This window comes from Hypanus sabinus, chromosome 5 (genome assembly GCF_030144855.1).
Source record: "Hypanus sabinus isolate sHypSab1 chromosome 5, sHypSab1.hap1, whole genome shotgun sequence".
NCBI lineage: Eukaryota > Metazoa > Chordata > Chondrichthyes > Myliobatiformes > Dasyatidae > Hypanus > Hypanus sabinus.
In genome coordinates this window covers 165388446-165414621 of record NC_082710.1, presented here as the reverse complement: position 1 = coordinate 165414621, position 26176 = coordinate 165388446, and the positions used below count along the sequence as shown (strand labels likewise).

Genomic DNA, 26176 nt, shown 5'->3' with positions numbered 1-26176 from the left:
TTGAAGGACGTCATTTTAGAACTGAGATGCGGAGAAATTACTTTAGTCAAAGGGTGGTAAATTTGTTGCCACAAGCAGCTGTGGAGGCCAAGTCATTGGGTGCATTTAAGTCAGAGATAGATACGCTCTTGATTAGCCAGGGCATCAAACGGTATGGGGTGAAAGCAGAGGAGTGGGGATGACTGGAAGAATTGGATCAGCCCATGATTGAATGGCAGATTAGACTCGAAGGGGTGAATGGCCAACTTCTGCTCCTATATCTTATTCTCTAATGGTCTTAAGCAGCAGAAACAACAAAGCATGGGTTCAGAATGAAACAGGGTGGGAGAAACATTTATCAGAAAAATGCACAGTGATGAAGGAACAGAAATCAGAAGGGAATTGTTTAAAGAGATACCTTGCTGCTAGCAACAAGTGCAAGATGTGGGGTTGAGAGAAAAATACACAAGAACAAAGATCAGAGACAAGCTCGATAAATTGGAAAATACACTACAGAGAAACTCATGAAATTATGACAGAGGTGTCATCCTGTTCTTGCAATCCCATCCAATCTAACATCCAGGCTGTGTTGAAAACACCTGAGAGCAGACTTCATGAGATCAGGATATTGTGGTCGTCCTTCGGATTTGAAGAGGACACAAACCTGAGCATGATGGAGTTTTAAGTGGAACAGCAATTGCACAGGGGCAATCCCACCCTCTCGGCAGAAGACACCTTCATCCAATGGCACGGACAGTCATTATGGCTGGAGACCTCTCCTGCTGCAGTGGATGACCAGGACGTCTGAGTGCTTTGTCGTGTCCTTAGCGCTGCACAAGAGCGCTGCTGGACCTGCCTTCTTGACTGTTGGACCATTAATCGGTCTCCGCCGCTCAATCTGCCAGGACCAGACTTCACACGCTGGGAGCTTAGACTGATCCCCTACCTCACTGAGGGTCGAAAACCCATCGGCTACCCTCACCTGGTTTGGCCCGTCTGTCGAAACAGTTTACCGGGGTGTCGCCACTGCGTGTGTTACAGCTACTTGGAGCTACAGGTGAGAGCTGAGCGCCAGGTGGGGACAAAGGTGGACGAGCTACCCTGAAAAGTGCATGGCCGGTCCCCCACCAGAGGCGCTACACCTCTCTAGACACCCCATACTGGATAAAAGAACTCTTAAGTGACCTCATTTAGATCCTACCATGCTCAATGAATGGGCTCTGGGGTCATGCTGTAATTTAGATTTTTATGCCTTTTCTCTGGATTAGAGCATCAATGAGAAAGCCAGTGTATGTTACTCATCCTTAATTGCCCTTGAGAAGGTGATGGTAAGCATAGACAGGTCAGGTTGGTATTGCCAGTCAGGCAAAGGCAGAGAGTTTGCCCAGTGTTGTGGGTTGGAACCATGGGAATAAAGTTTGTGTTGTGCAAGGTGTGAAGTGCGGCCAGAATGCCAAGACCAGAAATGGGACTCATTTTGTTGAATTTATGCAGCATAGTATCCTTTAAGTTGTTCATAAGAAGAGTCAACAAGCATTGCAAAAGCTTTCTTCTGCAGTCATAAGCTGACAAATGGTGCTCACCGTTCTGAAGTGAAGGAATATCCAATATCCCAGGGAGTGAGTGAGTGAGTGAGTGAGTGAGTGAGTGAGTGAGTGAGTGAGTGTGTGTGTGTGTGTGTGTGTGTGTGTGTGTGTGTGTGTGTGTGTGTGCGCGCGCGCGCGCGCACTGTATTTTATAGTCACTGAGTTTCATGATGCACACAGCACACATATTGGAATGTAGGCAGCTTTCCCTTCAGTTCAAGAACTTGATTTGAATTCCTGCTCAGGAGATTGTATAGTCTCGCTCCACTAATGATTGCAAAGAGGCAGTGAGACCATACCTGATTGGAAAAAAAGCCAGAGATACCATTAACAAAGACAAGCATGAGACCAAATATTGTGATGGGATATTATCAGGGACTACACTGTGTGACTTAATATTTTAAAGTACCTGCCTTCATTGCACTTTGGTTCTCTCTTCCAATACATCACGAAGAGGATAACTGTGATGAAAGCTATCAGAGCAATGGTAGCAATTAAATGAATGTGTAATGGCCTCAAAGCCTTCTGACCTGAAAAGGGATAGACATGAATTGTGATTTTGTCAACGTGTTACTACACAGTGAAGTTAAATTAAACTTGGCTTAAAATAGGAAATACATCAGATTGGTGAAGGTGAGAGCTGATAGTGATTTGTAAGATCACAACAGTTTATGCAGGGTAAAATGAGGGATGCTGTTCCCATAACCAGATCAGGGGCTACAGGAAGAAAGGGGGAAAATAGGGAGGAGATAGCAGATGGGATTGATAAAGAGTGGCTGTGATCTGTAGCTCATTATCTGCATGAGTAATGATTAATGCAAAATTCAATCAGAGCTTTGAAGAACAAAACAGAAATAACCTACAATTTAAAGAAGTTATTCATCACTGAGGAAGGAAAGGGGAGAATTGGATCACCTGATAATACTATTAGAATCATGCAGTAAAATGGCTTCCTTCTGCACTGTAAAGTTCTGCAGGGAGAAGACAAAAACACTTAAAATGAACAAACAGCAGATCTGAACATTCTACATCTTGGCCCTGTCCTCAGCTGGAACCTTTCAGAATAAGAATTATCTAGCCAATTCTTCCCTCATCGTCCTGATACATTAAAAAAATCATTAAACCAAGTTAATCATCAATGGAATTCTTCCTGAAAGAGAACAAAAATGGTACTGTTGAAGAAAATATGGGTGGTGGCGTATAACGCCAAGCATCTCAGTTGATTCCGACCAAGGATTAGACCAAATGACAGAGGAGCTGAATGAATCCATTCAGCCCATTGATATGCTGCACCATTCCATCATGGCGTTTTTAAAATGTTCCCTCTCAACTCCATTCTCCTGCATTCTCTTGTAACCTTTGATGCCCTTAGAAATCAAGGACCTATCAACCTCTACTCAAAATATACCCAACTGCTTGGCTTCCATTGCCATCTGTGGCAATAAATTTCACAAATTCACCATACTCATTCAGCATTCAAATGACCTCTAACACTGACTTTATTTTTGACAATTTTTCTTACTGGTCCTCATTTACTGTGTTTATGGGACAGCATGTTACCAAAGTGCCAGTTTAAGGTTATTAAAGAGGCAGTGACCCGGGTTTATTTCCTACTGCTGTTTGCGAAATGTTTGCATGTTCTCCCCATACCTGTGTGAGTTTCCTCCTGGTGCCTTGGTTCCCTCCCAAATTCCAAAGATGTTTGTGTGAGTACGGTAATTCCTTACATGGGTTTAATGAGCAGCACAAGCTCATTTGGACCAGAATTCTACATTTCTAAATAGATTTAAATTTTAAAATTTCCCCATGATTAGTAGTTAACTTCAGATAATTTTTTTCTGTCAAGTTCAAGGCAATCAAAACTAAATTGCTGAATCTGATGGTTTAAGTAATAGAAAGATTCTGTAAGTTAATTAAAAATATTTTATTTCAACCCAGGATTGAGCCCAGAGAAAAATAAAGCCACTAGATTAAAAGCGGAAAGTCAGTAAGACCATAAGATCATATGATATAGGAGCAGATTTAACTCTGTTTTCACTAACTTTTAACCGCTCCATTCAAAAATATGTTCCCTTCTATTGCTTGTGCCTTTTGCCTTTTATCTGTGGCTGAAAGCCATGAAAACGTCTGCTAATGGAAAAATAGCAATGATATATTAAGGTGGATAAGCTTGGGTAGCCAGCACCTTTTTCCAGACAAAAAAAGTGGACAGCTATTCAGAAATGGCTAATATAAAAGGGCATAATTTTATTGTGATTGGATCATATTGGAGCAGATATCAGAGATATGTTTTTTTACACAGAAAGTGGATCGTGCATGGAATGCACTGTCTGGGGTGATGGTACAGGTACATACATTAGAGACACAAATAAGATTCTCAGATAAACACACGGATGAATGAAAACTAGATGACAATGTGGGAGGAAAGAAGATCCTTTACTATGTTAAGGTTTGCTGGCATATTGGCCACTCCCAAGCCCTGTGACACAACATATTTAGTGTTCTCACCACCACCGTCCTTTTAGATTCTTTATTGTCTCGATTATACCTCAGAGAATTTGTGACAGACTGTTTAATAAGATATGCAATTGCACAGACAGGTGAAGGAGAGATGAGCTCAAACATGAATCTCAGTTTCAGAGTGGTTTCAGTGGTGTTGGACTTGAGTGATTCTCACTTTTTGCAGTCAAGCTCTGACGGACCCATAGAGGGGCCAGAACGAATAGGGCACCAAGGATACGTCTGGAGCATTCTGCTCAGAATGCATGTTCCTAAAAATCATAGATCTGTCTCAGACCTGATCTGATCTATTGTAAGTGTATTGAGATTAGAAGAGAAAGGGAATAAATAATGGTTAATTTTTAAGAAAAAATTGTGGGGTTTGTAAAGGTAATGGACCCACCTTCTGTGACTAGGCAGAATCTTCCTACATCCACACTTGAAGATGCCTCACTGACAGGGTTCCTCACTGTGCAGTTGTACACTGTGTTGTTATCACTCGGCCTTAAGGACAATTCCAGACTTCTCCCTCCATCAGTCAGTACATGTGACTCATCGGTCATGACCTCATCACGTCCTGTCCACCAAGTGTAAACTGGCTCCGAGCCACGCTCCAGTAAACAGTGCAAACTGATGTTACATACTTCATCTGAGATGAATTGGACGGTATTTATTACAGGTTTTGACATGCTTTCTATTTGTAAGAAAAACACAAATAAAGAAAATGGTTTGTCAACAAGTAGGTAATAGCCAAGAGCCTCTCATGAAATCTTCTGATACAGGGCTGGGAGAAGCCTGCTCTGCTCTTCATCAGTCACACTTTTACAATATCCCAAATTCTTGTAATATGCAAAACATATATCTACTTTCATATTGAATGACATAAATAATTAAGTCTCCTATGTCTTCTAGAGTAGAACATACCAAATATTCATCAACCTCAAGCTTACCGTTCCTAAATAACCTAACATTTACTCTGAATCAAGCATTATTACGCTGGGAAGATAGCCCTATGTATCCACAACAGTAACACCTCCTAGATTTGTTTCATAAATTCAGTGAAATTACATCACATTCTTCTAAGCTCAAAAGAATGCAGGTCTACTCAAATCTCGTCCATCCCAAGAACCAGACTGCCAGAATTTGGTTGGAATTCCTGTGATTATCTATGCCAAGTTTTAGACAAGAAAACCAAAATAGAACTTGTGTAAACAGCTTTGTGAATGCCAGGAACATTCCTTACACATGTTGTCCATGTTCTACCTGGATTGTCAGAAAGCAAGCTGAATAGACCAGCACCATTGTCTCCTGTCCTTCACTTTCACATCTCTTCTGCACTGTTCAATTCTGTTTCCAGAAGGAGAGGTTAATACTGCTGACGAATCTCCTCCCCCACCTACCACCAGTGAACATTGTGGATTAGACACTAGACACTCGAATACTACAGCACAGTACAGGCCCTTCAGCCCTCGATGTTGTACCCACCCAAATATTCCCTAAAAAAAAGTACTAAACTGTAAACTGCCCTGTAATCCTCTATTTTTCTTTCATCCATGTGCCTGTCCAAGAGGTTCTTAAATACCCTTAATGTTTCAGCCTCCACCACCATCCCTGGCAAGTCATTCCAGGCACCCACAACCCTCCGTGCCAAAACTTACCCTGATGTCTCCGCTAAACTTCCCTGCCTTAACTTTATACATATGCCCTCTGGTGTTTGCTGTTGGTGCCCTGGGAAACAGGTACTGGCTATCCACCCTATCTATGTCTCTCATAATCTTGTAGACTTCTATCAAGTTCCCTCTCATCCTTCTATGCTCCAAAGAGAAAAGTCCCAGCTCTGCTAACCTTGCCTCATAAGACTTGTTTTCCAATCCAGACAACTTGCAAATCTCCTCTGCATCCTCTCCATAGCTTCCACATCCTTCCTATAATGAGGTGTCCAGAACTGAACACAATACTCTAATTGTGGCCTCACCAGAGATTTCTAGGGTTGCAACATCACCTCTCTACTCTTGAACTCAATCCCCCTATTAATGAAGCCTAGCATCCCATAGGCCTTCTTAACTATCCTATCAACCTGTGTATGGATTTGAACCCGATGGTCCCTCTGTTCATCCACACTCTTAAGTAACTGACTATTAATCCTGTACTCAGCCTTCTGGTTTGTCCTTCCAAAATGCATCACCTCACACTTGTCCGGATTGAACTCCATCTGCCACTTTTCTGCCCAACTCTGAATCCTGTCTATATCCTCTTGTAACCTTCGACAACCTACAGCTCCATCCACAACTCCTGTAATCTTCGTGTCATCTGCAAACTTACTCACCCATCCTTCCGCCTTTTCATCTAGGTCATTTATTAAAATCAGAAAGAGCAGGGGTCCCAGGACAGATTCTTGCGGCATTTCACTAGTCGCTGACCTCCAGGCAGAATATTTTCTTTCCACTACAACCCTCTGCTTTCTTCCTGTAAGCCAATTTTTTATCCAGACAGCCAAGGTTCCACTGATCCCATGCCTCATGACTTTCTGGATGAATCTCTCGTGGGGGACCTTGTCAAATGCCTTGATAGAATCCATGTAGACCACATCTACCTCCCTACACTCATCAATTTATTTTGTTACCTCTTCCAAAAACTCAATTAGGCTTGTGAGGCACGACCTTCCCTTCACAAAGCCATGTTGACTATCCTCGAGTAGACTGTACTTCTCCAAATGCTCGTATATCCTATTCTGAAGAATCCTTTCCAATAGTTTGCAGACCACTGACGTAAGACTCACCTGTCTATAGTTCCCAGGATTTCCCCTATTACCTTTTTTAAACAAAGCAACTACATTTGTCATTCTCCAGTCCTCTGGCACCTCCCCTGCAGCCAAAGAGGATTCAAAGATTATAGCTACTGCTCCAGCAATCTCTACTCTCACTTCCGACAGTAACTTGGGGTGTATCACATCCGGCCCTGGGGACTTAACAATCTTGGTGTTTTTAAGAAGATCCAACACTTCTTCTTCCTTAATCTCCACATTGTCCAGCACACACAACTGTTCTATTTCGACCTCACCCTGATCACTTGTGAATACTGAAGCAAAGTATTCATTTAGGACCTCCCCAACCTCCTCCACATCCAGGTACATGTTGCCCTCTTTATCCTTTAGCGGTCCCACCTTCGTTATCGTCATCCTCCTATTCTTCACATACGCATAGAACGCCTTGGGGTTCTCCTTAATCCTACATGCCAAGGCATTCTCATGCCTCCTTTGAGCTCTCTTAAGTCCTTTCTTAAGTTCCTTCCTGGCTACCCTGTATTTCTCATGAGCCCTTCCTGCTTCCTGCTTCTTATATCTAACATATGCTTCCTTCTTCCTCTTGCCAAGTTGCCTCACATGTTTTGTCAGCCACAGTTCCCTTTTCCTACCTTTTTTTCCTTGTCTCAGTGGGACAAACCTATCCTGAGCCCAGCACAAGTGGTCCCTAAACTTCCTCCACATTATCTCTGTGCTTTCCCCTTTGAACACCTTTTTCCAGTTTACTCTCGCTAGTTTCTGACTCATCCCTTCATAGTTAGCCCTTCCCCAGTTAAGCACTTTACCATTTCATCTGGTTTTATCCCTTTCCATAGCTATGCTGAATCTAAGGGAGTTGTGGTCACTCTCACCAAAATGTTCCCCCTCCAACAGGTCTGCCACCTGACCAGGTTCATTACCCAGAACTAGATCCAGTATAGCCTCTCCTCTCGTCGGCCGGTTCACATACTGTGCCAGGAATCCTTCTTAAACACACCTGACAAATTCAGCCCCCTCTATCCTCCTTGCAGTCAGGAGGTGCCAGTCAATACGAGGGAAGTTGAAATCACCCATATCTACTACCCTGTAATTCCTGCAGCATTCCAAAATCTGCCTGCTTATCTGCTCCTCGGTTTCCCGAGGGCTATTTGGGGGCCTATAGACTACTCCCAGCACAGTGATTGATCCCTTCCTATTTCTGAGTTCCACCCAGACTGACTCCATGGACACTCCTTCTGCACCGTCCTCCCTTTCTGTAGCTGTGATACTATCCCTGACCAGTAATGCTACTCCCCCCACCCCCCGTCGCCTTTTCTACCTCCCATCCCACTCCTTTTAAAACACCTAAACCCCGGTACCTGCATCAGCCAATCCTGTCCTTTGTTCAGCCAAGGTTCAGTAACGGTCACAACATCGTAGTTCCACGTACTGATCCATGCTCTAAGTTCATCCCCTTTATTCCTAATACTCCTAGTGTTGAAATAGACACATTTCAACCCCTCTAACTGGCTACAATTATGTTCTGTCCCCTGCCTGTCCTTCCTCATCAACTCAGAACTCTTAGCATCATGCCCTTGTCCTTCTACCTTAATCTCTGCACTCACAATCTGATTCCCACCTCCCTGCCAAACTAGTTTAAACCCTCCCAACAGCTCTAGCAAACCTAGATTCTGGGAAAAAAGAATGAATACCCACATGACAGCTAGAAACACCTTAAGACACAGGTTTTCATGCTGGCATCCATGGACCTCTTTTTCATGGATTTGTCCATAGCATAAAAAAAGGTTGAGAATCCCTGCCATAAGAGATTATCTACACTAAGTCAGGTTCTTAGGGTTCCCTCCATAAAAGGACCCATCCATTTTTCTGGCATCAGTACTTAAACAGACAGTGCTTCCAACCAGTTTTTTAACAAACAAGTGCTGCTTCTGAGCAGAGTTTCAGTATTCCTCTGACTTGTGTGTCCCACAGGCTTTAGCTCAGACCACAAACATCTCCACTTTCATCTTTGTCTGCTTAAAAAAAGTTAGGTCAGAATTTATATTAAATTTTGAAGCATATTACCATGAACTTCCAGTTTCATCACTTCTTCATGGAGAGCCCCACCCACCCTTGCTTTAATTACATAGAAACCTTTGTCACTGTCTGTTAGGTTCTGTATTTCCAGGCTGTAGTCCTCCGGGTTTAACGTGATCCTCTCTCTGTAACATTTTATTGGATTGTTTGGATATTTCTCACATAATGGAAACTTTTTTTGATTAGGTGAATTTATGTAGTCCCAAGTAATGGTTGAAATGCTTTCTCCTGGTACGTTTCCTGGCAAAGTGACTGACTGTCCCAGTGCCCCATTCACCACTCGACGAGTAACCGGATTCCCATCGGACTCTGCCAGAACTGAAACAGAAGGACAAGTAATTAGAGTCATTAGTCTCAATATGTTAGTGTCCATAGTTTCATTGTATGGCATCTTCACACCTGTGGGACAAAGGGAAGGAGACATGCGGGAACAACACCAGACACAGCGGTGCTTTTTGTTACCTCAGTGCCATTTTCCTGTACCAACCCTGTACCAAACCTTCACCATTTTCTCATCTATTGTGTCAGATTCCTGTCAAATGCCACATAGCAATGCAAGCTACATGGTTGTTATAGGCAGGCTTCATACCTAATGACACAAAACTGGGTGGCAGTGTGAAATGTCAGGAGCATGTTATGAGAATGCAGGGTGATTTGGACAGGTTGGGGCAGTGGGCAAATGTATGGCAGATGCAGTTTAATGTGGATAAATGTCAGGTTAACCACTTTGGTGGCAAGAACAGGAAGGCAGATTACTATCTGAATGGAGTCAAGTTAGGAAAAGGGTAAATACAACGAGATCTAGGTGTTCTTGTACATCAGTCAATGAAAGCAAGCATGCAGGTACAGCAGGCAGTGAAGAAAGCTAATGGCATGCTGGCCTTGATAACAAGAGGAATTGAGTATAGGAGTAAAGAAGTCCTTCTGCAGCTGTACAGGGCCCCGTTGAGACCACACCTGGAGTATTGTGTGCAGATTTTGTCTCCAAATTTGAGGAAGGACATTCTTGCTATTGAGGGAGTGCAGCTTAGGTTCACAAGGTTAATTTCCGGAATGGCAGGACTGTCATATGTTGAAAGATTGGAGCGACCGGGCTTGGATACACTGGAATTTAGAAGGATGAGAGGGGACCTGATTGAAACATATAAGATTATTAAGGGACTGGACACGCTGGAGGCAGGAAGCATGTTCCCACTAATGGGTGAGTCCACAACTAGAAGCCACAGTTTAAGAATAAGGGGTAGGCCATTTAGAACTGAGATGCAGAAAATCTTTTTCACCCAGAGAGTGGTGGATATGTGGAATGCTCTGCCCCCGAAGGCAGTGGAGACCAAGTCTCTGGATGCATTCAAGAGAGAGTTAGATAGAGCTCTTATAGATAGCGGGGTCAAGGGATATGGGGAGAGGGCAGGAACGGGGTACTGATTATGTATGATCAGCCATGATCACAGTGAATGGTGGTGCTGGCTAGAAGGGCCGAATGGCCTACTCCTGCACCTGGTGTCTATTGTCTATTGTCTATTGACCAAGGAGGAAGACAATTGAAGCAGGAAAGTGGATTCTGACAGAAAAGCCATGCTTCATGCAAGGCTGAGTGTACAGTGATCCATAGTGAAGGACTTTTGCAGTCCTCGTAACCAGAACCCCCCAGTTCGAACTTCTTGGGACAGGTTTCTGCTCAGGCTGTTGACAGCGGGGTCTGTTAAGGCAAGGCAGCTGCTAACCAAGTATGAAGTTTATGATACAGAAGCATTGCCATTAATACTGACAACCATAATTCATTCCCATGTGCAACTGCCAAATTACAGGCATCAGGGCCGTGTAAGTTGGCCTACATCAAAACAGGCATTAGACATGTTCTGTGATGCAATCAATAGCTGGGGTTTGTGTACCTAGAGTCAACCACACAACACTAATTTTCAGAGTCTTAGGTTTACTCAAGTGTTTACCAACCAGGCAAAATATTTTGACCCAACTGTATGTGAATATTCTGAGGAGTCTTGTGAATATTCACCAGAATTGGGCTGTTTAGCCCATAGAGTCTGCTCTGCCATTGCATCCTGGCTGATTTATTACCCCTTTCAACCCCATTCTCCTGCATTCTCCCCCAAACCTTTGATACCCGTACTAATCAAGAACACCTCAACCTCTGCTTTCAATCTACGCAATGATTTGTCCTCCACAACTGTTTGTAGCAATGAATTTCACAGGTTAACCACCTTCTGGCTAAAGAAAATTCCTTCTCATCTCCGTTCCCAAGGGAGGTCCTTCCATTCTGAAGCTATGCCCCATGATCCTAGACTGTTCCATTGTAGGAAGCATCCTCCTCCGGTTCACTTTATCTAAGCCGTTCAATAACTTCAATGAAATCCCCTCTGTTTTTTTAAACTCCAGTGCCAATGAGGGTAGAAACAGGGTGATTTGCAAATTAATGTGTGGGTGAGAACCAGTGCAGGCGACAGGGCTTCAGGTTCTTGGATCATTGGGATCTCTTCTGAGTCTGACCAGTTCAAAAGTGATAGGTTGCACCTGAATCTGAGGGGAACATGAGAGCTGATTTATTAGAGCAGTTAGGGAGGATCGGGGCAGGAACCAGAGTGAAGGGACTCAGGATAAGACGGATGGTAAAAAAGCAAAGATAGCTTGCAGTCAGACTGTCAGGAAGGGCAGACAGATGATAAAATATAACTACAGCATGCAAGGTGAGTATCAGTGCATTAGGAATGCAGATTCTAAAAGGGCAGCCAATACTGTACTCAAGATATTATATCTCTATACTGGAGTACAAAAAATAAGGTAGATAATCTTGTTGCATTTTTATAGATTGTAGGGTATGATGTTGTACCCAACATTGAATCGTGCCTGAAGGATTGTTGTAGTTGGGAGCTGAATGTCCAAGGTCACTCATTGTATCAGAGGGATAAGAAGGTCAGCAGAGAGGGTGCCATGGTTCTGCTGGTAAAGAATGGCATCGAATCAGTAGAAAGATGGGACGTGGGATTGGAAAACATTGAATCCTTGTCAGTTGAATTAAGAATCTGCAAGGGTAAAGGCCCCTTATGACACTTATATATAGGCCTCTCAGCAGCAGCTGGGAAGTGGACAACAGAAAATAGAAGAGGCGGGACAGAAAGGGCATTGTGCATGAATCACAAAAAGTTGCCTTTCAGGTGCAGCAGCTATCAGGAAGGCAAATGGAATGTTGGCCATCATTGCTAGAGGGATTGAATTTAAGAGCAGGGTTATGCTGCAACTGCACAGGGTACTGGTGAGGTTGCACCTGGAGTACTGCATGCGGTTCTGGTCTCCATACCTGAGGAAGGATATACTGGCTTTGGAGGTAGTGCAGAGAAGGTTCACCAGATTGATTCCAGGGATGAGGGGGTTAGTCTATGAGGAGAGGTTGTGTCACCTGGGACTGTACTCACTGGAATTCAGAAGAATGAGAGGAGATCTTAAAGAAACAAATAAAATTATAAAAAGGATAGATAAAATACAGGAAACAAAGTTGTTTCCATTTGTAGGTAAGAATAGAATTAGGGGACATAGCCTGTAGAATTCAGGGAATATATTTTGGATGGAGATGAGGAGGAATTGCTTTTCCTAGAGAGTGCTGAATCTGTGGAATTCTCTGCCCAATGAAGCAGTGGAGGCTCCATCAGTAAATATATTTAAAGCAAGCACGGATAAATTTTTGCCTAGAAGGGGAATTAAGGGTTATGGGGGAAAGGCAGGTAGGTGGAGATGAGTCCGTGGACAGATCAGCCATGATTTTATTGAATGGTGGAGCAGGCTTGATGGGCCAGATGGCCAACTCCTGCTCCTATTTCTTATGTTATGTTCAAAGGGCAATATTATGATAGTCATGGGAGATTTCAACATGCAGCTCGATTGGGAAAATCAGGTTGGAAATGGATCCCAAGAGAGTGAGCTTGTTGAATGTCTATGAGATGGCTTTTTTAGAGCAGTTTGTCATTAAGCCTACTGAGGCATCAGCTATACTGGATTGGGTGTTACGTAATGAATCAGAGGTGATTAGGGGATTAAGGTAAAAGAACCCTTTGGAGGCAATGATCACAATATGATTGAGTTCAACTTGAAATTTGACAGGGAGTAAGTAAAGTCTGACTTAGCAATATTTCAGTGGAGAAAAGGATAGTACAGTGGTATGAGAGAAGAGTTGACCAAAGTAAATTGGAAGGAGTTGCTGGCAGGGATGACAACAGATCCGCATTGGCATGAGTTTCTGGGCAAAATAAGGAAGGTGCAGGATAGATGTATTCCAAAAACAAACAATACTCAAATGGCAAAATAGAATAACAAGGCTGACAAAGGAAGTAAAAGCTAATGTAAAAGCATACAACAAAGCAGAAATTTGTGGGAAGACAGAGGATTGGAAAGGTTTTAAAACCCAACAGAGAGCAACTAAAAAATCATCAGGAGGTTAAAATGAAATATGAAATCAAACGAGCAAACAATATCAAAATGGATAGCAAAAGCTTTTTCAAGTATGTAAAAAATAAAACCGAGATGAGAGTGGATAAAGAACCACCAGAAAATGAGGCCAGAGAAATAATAACCGGGGCCAATGAGATGGCAGATGAACTAAATTAGCATTTTGTATCAATCTTCACTTTGGAAGACAGTTGCAGTGTGTCAGATGTTGAAGGGTATGAGGAAAGATAAGTCAGTGCAGTAACTATTACAAGGGAAAAGGTGCTTAAGAATCTGAAAGACCTAAGGGTACATAAGTCACTCAGGAACAACTTTGGGTTCTAAAAGAGGTTGTGGTAGAGATTGTGGAGGCGTTAGTAATGATCTATCAAAAATCATTGAACTCTGGCATAGTGCTAGAGGACTGAAAAACTGCAGGTGTCACTCCACACTTTAAGAAATTGAAGAAATGCAGCAAAAAGGAAATTATAGACCAGGTCGTCTGACCTCAGTGGTTGGTAAGGATGAGGTTATGGAATACTTGGTGACACAGGAAAAGATAGGACAAAATCAGCATGGTTTCCTTCAGGGATAATCTTGCCTGAAAAAACACGTTGGAATTCCTTGAGGAGATTACACACAGGATAGATAATGGGAATGCAGAGGATGTTATATATTTGGACTTTCAGACAGCCTTTGACAAAGTGTCACACATAAGGCTGCTTAACAAGTTAAGAGCCCATTGCATTACAGGAAAATTACTGGCAAATTTAGAGCTTTGGCTGAGTGGTAGGAGACAGTGAGTGGGAATAAAAGGATCCTTGTCTGGTTGGCTACCAGTGAACAGTGGTGTTTAAAGGGATTGCTGTTGTGACCACTTCTTTTTATGCTGGATATCAATGATTTAGATGTTGGAATAAATGACTTTGTTGCCAAGTTTTCAGATGATATGAAGATTGGTGGAGGGGCAGGTTGAGTTTCGGAAACAGGTAAGCTAATGAGGACTTATACTGATTAGGGGAATGAGCAAGAGAGTGGCAAATGAAATACAATGTTGGAAAATGCATTCTACTTTGGTGGTAGAAATAAATGTGCAGACTATTTTCTAAATGGGGAGAAAACCCAAAAATCTGAGCTGCAGAGTTCCTTGGGAGTCCTTGTGCGGAACACCATAAAGGTTAGCTTGCAGGTAGAGTTGGTGGTGAGGAAAGCAAATGCAGTGTTAGCATTCATTTCAAGAGGTCCAGAATACAAAAGCAAGTACGTGATGCTGTGGCTTTATAGGGCACCAGTGAGGCCTCACCAGTTTTCGTCTCCTCATCTAAGAAAAAATGTGCTGGCATTGGAGAGCGTCCAGAGGAGGTTCACAAGGATGATTCTGAGAATGAAAGGGTTATCATATGAGGAACTTCTGATGGCTCTGTGCCTGCACTCGCTGGAATTTAGGATGGGAGAGGGGGAGTCTCATTGAAACCTTTTGAATGTTGAAAGGCGTAGGCAGAGTTGATGTGGAAATGATGTTTCCCATGGTGGGGGAGTCCAGGCCAAGAGGGCACAGTCTCAGGATAGAGGGCCGTCCATTTAAAACAGAGATGCGTAGAAATTTCTTCAGCGTGAGAGTGGTGAATTTATGAAATTTATTACCACGGACAGGTTTAGAGGCCTGGTTGGTGAGAGTATTTAAGGCAGAGCTGGACAGTTCCTTGATTGGACAGGGCATCAAAGGTTACGGCCAGAAGGCTGGAGAGTGGGCTGAGGAGGGGAAAATAGGATCAGGCATGATTGAATGGTGGGGCAGACTCGATGGTCCGAATGGCCTAATTCTGCTCCTATGTCTTATGGTGTTATGGTCTAAAAGTTCGGCACGACATACTGGGCCGAGGGGCCAGTATGTGTAGTGCTGTTCTGTGGATCTAAGGTTGAACTAATAATCTGTTGACACTAACTTAATCTTCACTACATCTTTTACAAAAAATGATTTACTTTGGAATTAAGTATATTGTAGTGACGCGGTTTGCAGCTCCGTTCTGGACGGTTATTTCCCTAATTTCCAGGCCAAATATAGACCTGGTGATTTTGCTCCTACGCGATAACGCAATAAATAAATATTTATTTATTTTGCACTTTTAGATCATTAAATGGCTGCACGCTCTACTCGGAGCACCTGAATGCTCGCGATGGCCTGACAAGCAGATCATTTGCCTCAGTCAGGCACCGAAGGTCCATGCGGAAAGTCTCCTCCGCACCAGACCCCCAATATGCAACGACAAACGTGGCTCAGGTAAATAAAGAAACTCGCCTCCACAAGATACTTGCTGGCTTAGGAGAACTGGGCAGGAAAAGGCATCGTGAAAATGATCGAGATTGGAAATTCAATGCACGGGCAAAGACAGAGATACAGAAGCACTTGCTGTAGCCCCCCGCCTCGGTCTCAGCGTTTATCCCCTGCAGTACCTTCCCCCACCGGTTTAAAGGCATGAAGCCACCTCCCAAATCGCTCAGCAACAGGCAAATAACCGTGACGCCGGAGACGACACCAGAACCACTCTTGGCCATGTCTTCTGTGAAGCGTTTAAACTTCCTCTCGCTTTGGTGGCTGCGTTCGGTCGAATGAGAACAGGAAGGGGCGGGGGAACACGGAAGCAGTTTGAAAGGACGCCCGACAGGGATGTGCGCTTAGCCCACTGCTCTACCCTCTCTACACTCATGACTGTGTGACTAGGCATAGCTCAACACAACAGTACCTCTTTCACCTCAGACGGCTGAATAAGTTTATTAGGGGCCCCAAATCTTAAGAACTTTCTCCAGGGGCACAACTGAGAGCAACCCAACTGGCTGCATCACTGCCTGGTATGGGAACTGTACTTCCCTCAATGGCAGGACTCTGCAGAGGGTGGAGCAGACAGCCCGTCACATCCATAGATGTGAACTCACTATTCAGAATATTTACAAAGGCAGGTGTGTAAAAAGGGCCCAAAGGATCATCGGAGACCTGAGTCACCCCAACCACAAACTGCTCCAGCAGTTGCCATCTGGGAAACGGTACCGCAGCATAAAAGCAAAGACCGACAGTTTCCGGAACAGCTTCTTCCACCAGGCCATCAGACTGATTAACTCACGCTGACACAACAGTATTTCTATGTCATACTGATTGTCCTGCTGTACATACCGTTTATTATAAATTGCATGCTTCACATTTAGACGGAGACGTAACTTAAAGCTTTTTACTCCTCATGTATATGAAGGATTTAAGTAATAAAGTCAATTCTATTCAAATGTACCATGGAGAGCATTCTGACTCGTTGCTTCACTGTCTGGTCTGGGGGCTGAGGGGTGCCACTACACAAAAATCGATGGAAGTTGCAGAAACTTGTAAAATTAGTCAGCTCCATCATGGGTACTAACTTCGGTAGTATCAAACACATCTTCAAGGTGTGGAACCTTAAGAAGGCGGCGTCCATCATTAAGGATCACCATCACGTAGGATGTGCCCCCTCCACGCTGCTACCGTCGGGAAGGAGGGACAGAAGCCTAAAGGCACACGCTCAGCGATTCAGGAACACCTTCTTCCCCTCTGTCATCAGACTTCAAAATGGACTTTCAACCCATGGACAGTATTTCACTACTTTTTTATTTCTGTTTTCTTTTGCACTTTTTATTTCAATATTCTCTATTTAATAGCCATATGTATACTTAATGTATCTCAGTTTTTTTTCTCCACATTTATTCATCATATATCTCATTAAAGTAACGCCGTAAAGTTAACAAGTTTCACCACATATGCAGGTGATATGAAACCTAATCTGATTCTGATAACTACAGAGGATCTCACACTAACGGGGTAATTATGGTGAGTGAACTTCCTCGCCTGCAGTAGTGGAGAGCATGGTGCCAGTCTGAGCCAGGGAACTGGCTCCTAAACTCCTTCTTTATTTTTCTTGACCAGAGTCTCAGTAACTCATCACCCATCGGTCCCTGTATTTGCCGGTTTGGCCCTTTGTCCTACCAGGAACAGGATCATACTCTTCAAAGCCATTCATTCCTTTCCTTTCAAATCGGCTCAGGGGATCCGTCTTTTTTAAATCCTAATTCCTCAGAATTAGGCCTGCTCCGGTTTAGCAAACTAAACTGTGGACTTTCCTATCTTTACCCATCACTATCCTAAAACGAATAAAATGATGACACTAGAGCCCAAATACTTCCTGAGTTCCACTTCAAATACTTGTCCTGCTTCTTTCCATTAGAAGAGTTTTACTGTTGCACCGTCCCAAGTAAGACCCTCTAAATATAAAGTCAAGAAACTTTCCTGGACACATTCTGCAAATTCCACTGTGTTTCTCTTAAACATTCTGTGTGGCCCAACTATATCAGGAAAATTAAATACAACCTACTAATATACAACACTATTGTTACAACTACGAGCAATCCCCACTGGGGTGGGGGGGGGGTGTGGTACAGATGTATTACAATGTCCCTCCCCGTCTTATGACTTCACTGGACAATCAATCCCTCAATGATGTCATTTCTAGCGCTGATCCCTTAACAAGAAGGCAACATCCTCTTTTCGCTTACCTGTTCCTGTGTTTTACCTCTGTCCCGGAACACTGAGCTACCAGCCCACCCATCTCTCTGCATGTTTCTGTTACGACCATGAAATCCCATTCCTCAGAGCCAATCATTCTCTGAGTTTCCCCGTGCCTCGTGCATTGAAATAAATGTAATTTAAGTGAGTATTAATTTCCTCCGCTTACTATGCCCCTTGCTATCCTGATTACCAAATTTATTCTCACTGGCCATTGCTTTATCAATAACGTGCTCCTGTTAAGTGTTCCATACCCACCCCACCACACCCAGCCAATCTAGCTTAAACGCTCCGGGTTCGTACATGTCCCACGCCGTGGAACAGAGACTACTCTCTGTACGTCTTTCAGTTTTATCAACTCCTGTCCGGTCGCGCCACCCTGTGGCTTGGCTGAGGACAGCAAGCAGACGGAAGTATTGACGCAATCAGATTCAGCTTTAATATCACTGGCATGTGTCATGGAAATTGTTGTTTGGCGGTAGCAGTACATTGCAATTCGTAATAATAAAGCCACGGATTACAATAAAAATCTATCAACAAAAATTAAATACTTAACGCACGCAGAGAGAAATACCCTGATAGAAAGAAAAAAAAATCAATGAAATCGTCTACATGGGTCCATTCTCCATGGCGGCAGGGATGAAGTTGTTCCTGAAACGTTCAGTGCGTGATTTCAGGCTTCTGTACCTCCCTCCCACTTTTTGTATCTCCATCCGTTATTTTCCCTCTTCCCCCTCCCTTCCCTCTTCCTGTACTCCACACTCCGGCCTTTTACCGCATCTCCTCACCTGCCTATCATCTCCCCCTGAAGCGCTTCCTTCTTCCCTTTCTCCAATGGTCCACTCTCCACTCCTATCAGATTCATTCTTCTCCATCCTGGCTTTGCCTATCACCTTCGAGCTATCCTCCTTCCCTTCCCTCATCCCTTACCTTTTTATTCTGGCATCTTCCCCCTTCCTTTCTAGTCCTGAAGAAATGTCTCAGCCAGAAACTTCAACTGTTTAATCATTTCCATGGATGCAGCTTATCCCAGCAAAGGAAAGAAATGCCTCACCTGCCCATTCACATACTCCTTTACCTCCATTCAGAGCAACAGTAGACCTTCCAGGTGAGGTAACACATCACCTGTGAATCTGCAGAAGTCATCCATTGTATCCAGTGCTCCAGATGTGGCTTTCTCTACATGGGTGAGACCTAACGTAAATTGGAGGACTGCTTTGTCGCACAACTCTGCTATGGACGAATAGAGAATTTACCCATGCATAGCCATTTTAATTCCTGTCCCTACTCCTATTCCAAAATAACAGTCCATGACTTCGCTGTTTTTCCACGATAAGCATGGAAGCATAAGACATTTCATAATCCTTCTGGGCAGCCCCCAACCCGATGTCTTCTTTCAGTATTTTTTTCCTCCACTTGCCCTCTTCTATTCACTTCTAGCTTCTTACTTCTCTCGCCCATCATCGCGCCGTGTTGCCCCTTCTTTTTCCCTTTTTCTCATGGTCCACTGTCCTCTCTTATTAGGTGTTTTTTTTTATTTAGCCCTTTACCTTCCCACCCATCTGGCTACACATTTCAGCTTTTAGCTAGTCCTCTTTCCACTTCCCCAAACTTTATTCTGATACATTCCCCATTACTTTCCATTTCTGAAGAGGCTGTCAGCCCAAAACACCGACTGCTTATTCAATTCCTTTAGTACTGCCTGGCCTGCAGAGTTCCTTCAGAATTGTGCGTGTATTGCTCCTTTGCTTCCTCTTTGATGATATCAATGGGATAAGGCCAGGTCCTGGGTGACGACATCGTTAATGATGGATGCCGACTTTTGAAGGAGTCCTTGATGGTGCAGAGGCCAGTGGGAAGCCTCCAACTCTGTTTCACTGCACATCCCTAGGGACTGCCTGTAAAGCAGAGTCCCCTCTTGGGATGTTTGGGATGAACCACAGGTAAAACCACATCTCTTTACAAACCTCATTGGTGAATAAACAGCCTGTGAAGGAAATAAATAATTATTTCATCCACAGTGCAGCCAGCTCAAGGTAAGTGTTGCTAGCATCCACATACAAACGACCTGACTGTGAGGGTCATTCCCACCTCCAGCTAAGCAAAGTCTTCTCCACTTACTCATTGACGGTTTTGGTTCCTTTGATTTTACAGTGGCAAGCTCTTTCAACAGCACAAAACGTAAAACTGTTCTGTGATATCCTGCTCTGACCAAAACTTGAGGCTAACCAAGGTGCTGTAAGCTCTGTCTGCAGGGAACAGATTCCCTTCCACTAATGCAGGCAAACATCCAGCATGCGAAAGTGGACAGAGTTTAAATTACCAAAGGGAATTCTGAGTACAAAACAAGATCTGGACAATTCATTATTGACCGAGAATGTGGAAAAGGTTCAGGGAATATTTACATGGATTTCTGCATTGGTATGTTCCATTATGACAGGGAAAGGATGGCAGGTTTAAGGAATCATGAACAAAGGATGTAGAAAGTCTACTTAAGAAAAGAAAAGCTTACGAAAGGATCAAGAAACTAGGTGTTAGAGCTCTAGAAAATTACAAGGTCCATAGAAAGGATCTTAAGAATGAAATTAGGAGAGCCAAAAGGGACCAAGAGAAGGCCTTGGTGAGCAGGATTAAGGAAACCCCAAGGCATTCTACATGTATGTGAAGAGCAAGAGGATGAGTCATGTAAGAATAGGACCAATCAAGTGTAATAGTGGAAATGTATGCATGAAGTCGAAGGAGGTAGCGGAGGTACTTAATGAAAACTTTGCTTCAGTATTCAGCAGGGAAAAAGACCTTGGCAGTTGTGGGGATAGCTTACTGCAGACTGAAAAGCTTGAGCATATGGACATTAAGGAAGAGGATGTGCTGGAGGTTTTGAAAAGCATTAAGTTAGATAAGTCAATGGGGCTGGATGAGATATAATCCAGGCTACTGTGGGAAGTGAGGGAGGAGATTGCTGAGCATCTTGGAATGAGCTTTGCATCATCAACAGGGACAGGAGGAGGACCGGAAGATTGGAGGGTTGCAAATGTTGCTCGCTTGTTGAAGAAATGGAGTAGAGATAATCCAGGAAATTATAGACCAGTGAGTCTGTCTTCAGTGGTGGACAAGTGTTGGAGAAGTTCCTGAGAGGCAGGATTTATGAGCATTTGGAGAGATATAATCTAATTAAGGATAGTCTGCATGGCTTTGACAAGGGCAGGCTATGCCTTATGAGACTGATTGAATTCTTTCAGGATGTAACAAAACACACTGATGAAGGTAGAGTCCTGGATGTAGTACATATGGATTTCAATAAACATTTGATAAGGTTCCCTATTCAAAGTTACTTCAGAAAGTAAGGGGGCATGGGATCCAAGGAGACCTTGATTTGTGGATCCAGAACTGTCTTGCCCACAGTAGGCAAAGGGTGGTTGTAGATGCTTCATATTCTGCACACTTGCCAGCGTGGAGGATCTGAGAGATCTTGTGGTCTGTGTCCAAAGGACACTCAAAGCTGCTGCGTAGGTTGACAGTGTTGTTAAGAAGGTATATGGGGTGTGGACATTCATAAACCATAGGACTGGGTTCAGAGGACATGAGGTAATGTTGCAGCTATATGATCTGGTCAGACCCACTTGGAGTACTGTGTTCAGTTCTGGTCACCTCACTACAGGAATGTGGATATTATAGTGAAGTGTGCAGAGGAGATTTTTAAGGATCTTGCCTGGATTGGGGAGCATGCCTTCTGAGAATAGGTTGAGTGAACTTGGCCTTTCCTCCTCGGAGCGATGAAGGATGAGAGGTGACCTGATAGAGATGTATAAGATGATGAGAGGCATTGATTGTGTGGATAGTCAGAGGCTTTTTCCTGGGGCTGAAATGGCTAACACTGGGAGGCATAGTTTTAAGTGAATGAAAATAGCTAGTGTTGGGAAGTCAGGGGTAAGGTTTCCACACAGAGAGTGGTGGGTGTGTGGAATGCACTGCCGGCGATGGAGGTGAAGGGGCAGACTCAATAGGGTCTTAGGTAGGTATGTGGAGCTTAGAAAGATAGAGGGCGATGCACTATGGAGATTCTGGTCAGTTTCTAGAGTAGGTTACATGGTTGGCACAACAATGTGGGCTGTAGGGCCTGTAATGTGCTATAAATTTCTATGTTCTGTGTTCTTCATCAGGATTACCCTGACAGTACAGATTTCCTTCTATAATAGATATTTTAGTAATTTGTCTCCTTACTTACAACACAAAACCCCAGGATGAGACTCCATGCAGAGATACTACTACATTATCTCACCAGGCATTGTGAAAGGCCCTCTGTAGCCCTCCTCTATGTCTTATAGAATTAAGCTTCTTCCATGGGTAAAACCTCCACATTACTGCAAAAGGGCTCCCTCTTCAGAGCTGGATGGATGGAGATTATCATAAAAAGCAGAGATCTGCAGCCTGTTCCTTGCATGTCCCATAGTACAAAGGTCTCTAACAATTAGAAGACATTTTTGACATTACTTTATAACACTAAACCTCTCTGTTTCACCATCTACTTTAAAATATATACAGATCTTTTCAAATCCTTGATCCTCCAGAACTGAAATCTGAAACTATCTTGTATTCCATTCCCTTTAAAAAGATCTTCTGCATTATATCCTTGGAGTATGTGTTTCAGGGGTGACTCAGATAATCACACAATCTGAACACATGGTCATTGAAGTTACTTTTTTTCAAGCCACAGAGACATTTACATCAACTGGATGCCAATGAAGGACAGCAAAATCCAAAGGCACAGCTCACAACGATATACGATGAGATAAGACACAATCCTGACGTGAACACATCCCTGGCAGCAACGAACATGGAAGAGAAGTTCAACGCTGAACGTTGATCATCCACCACATGAAACATAAACATGGCATTGAAGTTTACTTTAATCCCAGCAATTTTTATGCTCAGCAACTTCCTGCACTGCCTGCAGCTGTCACAACTGGCTTGCACACTTGGAGAGCAGACCAGGCATTGGAACGGGTTTGCAAGGACAATCTAATTTAGAAGGACTGGGAGAAACTGGACAAATCTAAGTGAGAAATGTTGGAAATACACAGCAAGGTGATGAGTTCTATGGTGGAGGCATGGTTTATACCTCGCAGATGAGTTACGAAGAAGTGTGATGGATTGACAGCTTTCATTGAAGGAAGATCAGGGAAGACTGACTCAGTTCATTCATGGGATCAAAGGATTACCTTATAAGGGAAAGTTGAGTAGGTTGAATCTAACCTGATCGGAGGTTATACGATTAAACTCCTGACTGTACTGATGATTAAGATTCTGCATAAATCTGACAAGATCAAAGCTGAGATAATGTTTCTCTTTATGGTGAATCTAGTTTGAAGAAATATCACAGTTTAAGGTGGCAATGAAATGGAGTTTCTTCTCAGGGGATTGTAAACATTTGATCTTTATGGAGGCTGAATCTTTGTGTATTGCAAGGCTGCAAAGTCCAGATTGTTAGTCTACAGTTAGTCAAGGGTTACGCAGGAAATTTGAGCTAAGCCAAAGCGAGATCAGATATGACCTTTGGCAGAGGGCCTTGAGGATTTTGAAGTAAACCACTGCCTCTACACGTGTGTACTCAGGTAGAAGTGTGCACGAGCTGTCAACCACAATGTATTTCCACCATTTCCCATTTGTTACAGTTATCATTCAGCCATGACATTTTGTATTTTATTTAATTAACTTTTTTTTTACTGATGCATTGCCCTGTGTGATGGTGATATGTTTGCTCCTTTCCAACACAAATGTATTCTCATTTTGTTAACAAAGTATTTGGAACTGGTGTGGCTTTAAACAAAGGTGCTCGGTTGTGTGACTTAGAAAGGGCCCAGTGACAACACTGACCTAGAAATTGCAGAGTGCCTTGAAGGAGTAATGCATTGGAATGGTGAAGAAGCAGTGGAGCTACTACCAGCAAAAAGAAACGTTTCAGGAACTGTTGTCAGCAGTTCAAGGAGCATCTGATTGTAAGGGTGGAGTGGGGGAGAGGGAGGCAAAGAGATTGTCAAAGCTCTGGAACAAGACTCCGCATTAGGACTGAGAGTGGACAGGGTAGACAGCATGAAGAGGCGTGAGACAGGGGTTGGTGGGTGATGTTTGGTCAAAACCACAACGGAGATTGAGTTTTGCTGGTAGACATTTGTTTCAGGTTCACTGAAGGAGGTTCTCAGAGAACAGTCTAAGATTCCTGTCAAGTGCTTCAAATATCACATTGGGTTTAGAAAGGAAAATCATGAAAGGAAGGCCCTATTAAATTTCAGGTTTGGTATGATTTGACATTAACAAAACACTTGTAATGTAAAAACTTCCAACATAAATTAATCTTTTGTCATGTAGCGCTGGATAAAAACAGTAGAGCACTACAGAAATGTTTGACAACCACATCGTTAATTTTAGCTTTAAATACCGAGGCCCATACTGAGTTTTCTTCTGATTTCTACTCTCGCCTACAGGAAAAATAGAGCAGGCAGTATTTTTTTTTGAGCCCTGGCAGAGTGGAAAATCTATAATGTGTACAGGCAGCAACCATCAGCTGTCAGAAGTACTAGGGAATTTCCCTTGTGCGAAAGAGAAACAAAATTAAGTATTGGGAAAAACACAAGAATGGGGAAGCTGGTGATAGGGGTCTGAGAATCTACACCACAGAGTTTTAAAACAGGCTGTGGTTGAGTGAAGAAATGTTGTCTTACCGTCTTCCAAAATTCTATAGACTCCGGAGTGCTCTGCAGAGTGGAATCCTAATGAATGCAAACCATGTTTCAGAAAAGTAGGGAGAAATGAAGCAGAGATCTTCTGACAGACTTGCTTAACATTAATGGCAGAAAAATTGCTAGAATTTAAAATGTGTGAATACATGCAAATGAGGGTAATACATTGATGTGGCTGGCAACTGAATAATGCATAGAAAACAGATCGTAAATTGATCTTTCGCAGACCAGCATACTGTGACAGAGGGTTATGTAGAGATCACTGTTATACAGAGACATTTCACTGGGCTGATTTCAGCAAACTGTGACAGAGGGATATGTCGAGATCAGTGTTGTACAGAGACATTTCACTGGGCTGATTTCAGCAAACTGTGACAGGGATATGTAGAGATCAGTGTTATACAGAGACATTTCACTGGCTGATTGCAGTTTGTGGTATAATGTGAGTCTGCATAGCCTAAACCTGTATTCTGCAGAATTTAGAAGAATGAGTGGCGATCTCATTGAAGTTTGTGTTTGAAGAAGAAAGAAGATCCCAAGTTCAATGAAGGCAGGTACTCTTGAATATTCTTATTAAATTACACAGTGTAGTCCTTGGTAATATCCCTTCACAATAGTTGGGCTGAAGTCAGTCTTTGTTAGTGGGATTCCTGGCTTGACTTCCGATCAGGTATTGTTTCACTGAACCAGCCATTGCCACCTGACAATCATTACTGGAGTGAGACCACACCACTTCCTGAGCAGGAATTCAAAGGAAGTCCATGAGCTGCGGGGAAAACTGCCCACGTTCCAATCTGTGTTCAGTGTGTATCATGAAATTTGGCAACAATAAAATGCAGTGCTTTCCAAACTGCATGGCACTTGCTCTGGTTCCTTTTGTGGCTTGCTATAGAACATCCCTGGGAGGTACAGTGGTACTCAACCCACACAATCAATGGGATTTTCCTTCACTTCAGAATGGTGAGCATCATATATCCGTCACAGCAGAAGATAGCCTTTGCAGTGCCTATCAGTCCTTCTTCTGAACCTCTTAAAGGGTAACTTCCTGCATAAATTCCAACACGGCGGGTCCCATTTCAGTTGTTCTCATTCAGGCCCTTCAACAGGCCTTGCACCACACACCCTTCGTTGCCATGGTTCCAACCTGCAACATTGGACGAGCTCTCTGTCTCCACCTGACTGGAGATACCAACCTGACCAGACAGCCTCTCCCCGAGCTACAAATCTCAAACATCTCTCCATCAGCAACACCACAACAGACACCAGTTTCCTCTTAGTTGTGCGGCAGATAAAGGAACAATGCCTGGGAGATCTTAAGGGATCTAAGAATGTGCAAGGCCAAAATCCGAGCCACAAATGGAAACTTGGATCCCAACAGCAAGATCTGAGTTGAAAGGATCGAAGGTATCTCACTCCTAACAGCAGTATGTTGCAGAACAGTGATGCCTCTTGCTCCGAAGGGCCATGTAATACAATCTGCTGTTAAAGGTTTAACTGATGT

At 43.3% G+C, this 26176-nt stretch overlaps 1 protein-coding gene across 2 annotated transcripts in view; it reads right to left on the bottom strand.

Annotated features, from left to right (window-relative positions):
- Positions 1-3950: 3950 nt before the first annotated feature.
- Positions 3951-26176, bottom strand: part of LOC132394542 (SLAM family member 5-like) — a 143247-nt gene continuing 121021 nt past the window's right edge. The window contains exons 1-3 of one of the 2 annotated variants that reach the window (XM_059970829.1): positions 15843-15983; positions 8911-9240; positions 3951-4758 (exon numbers count right to left, since the gene is read on the bottom strand). In XM_059970829.1, the coding sequence (XP_059826812.1) occupies positions 4427-4758; positions 8911-9240; positions 15843-15912 (732 nt within the window). In that variant the 5' untranslated portion in view covers positions 15913-15983 and the 3' untranslated portion in view covers positions 3951-4426. Of the gene's footprint in view, positions 4759-8910; positions 9241-15842; positions 15984-26176 lie in introns of those variants that run through there. The other variant, XM_059970830.1, reaches the window with a different exon arrangement.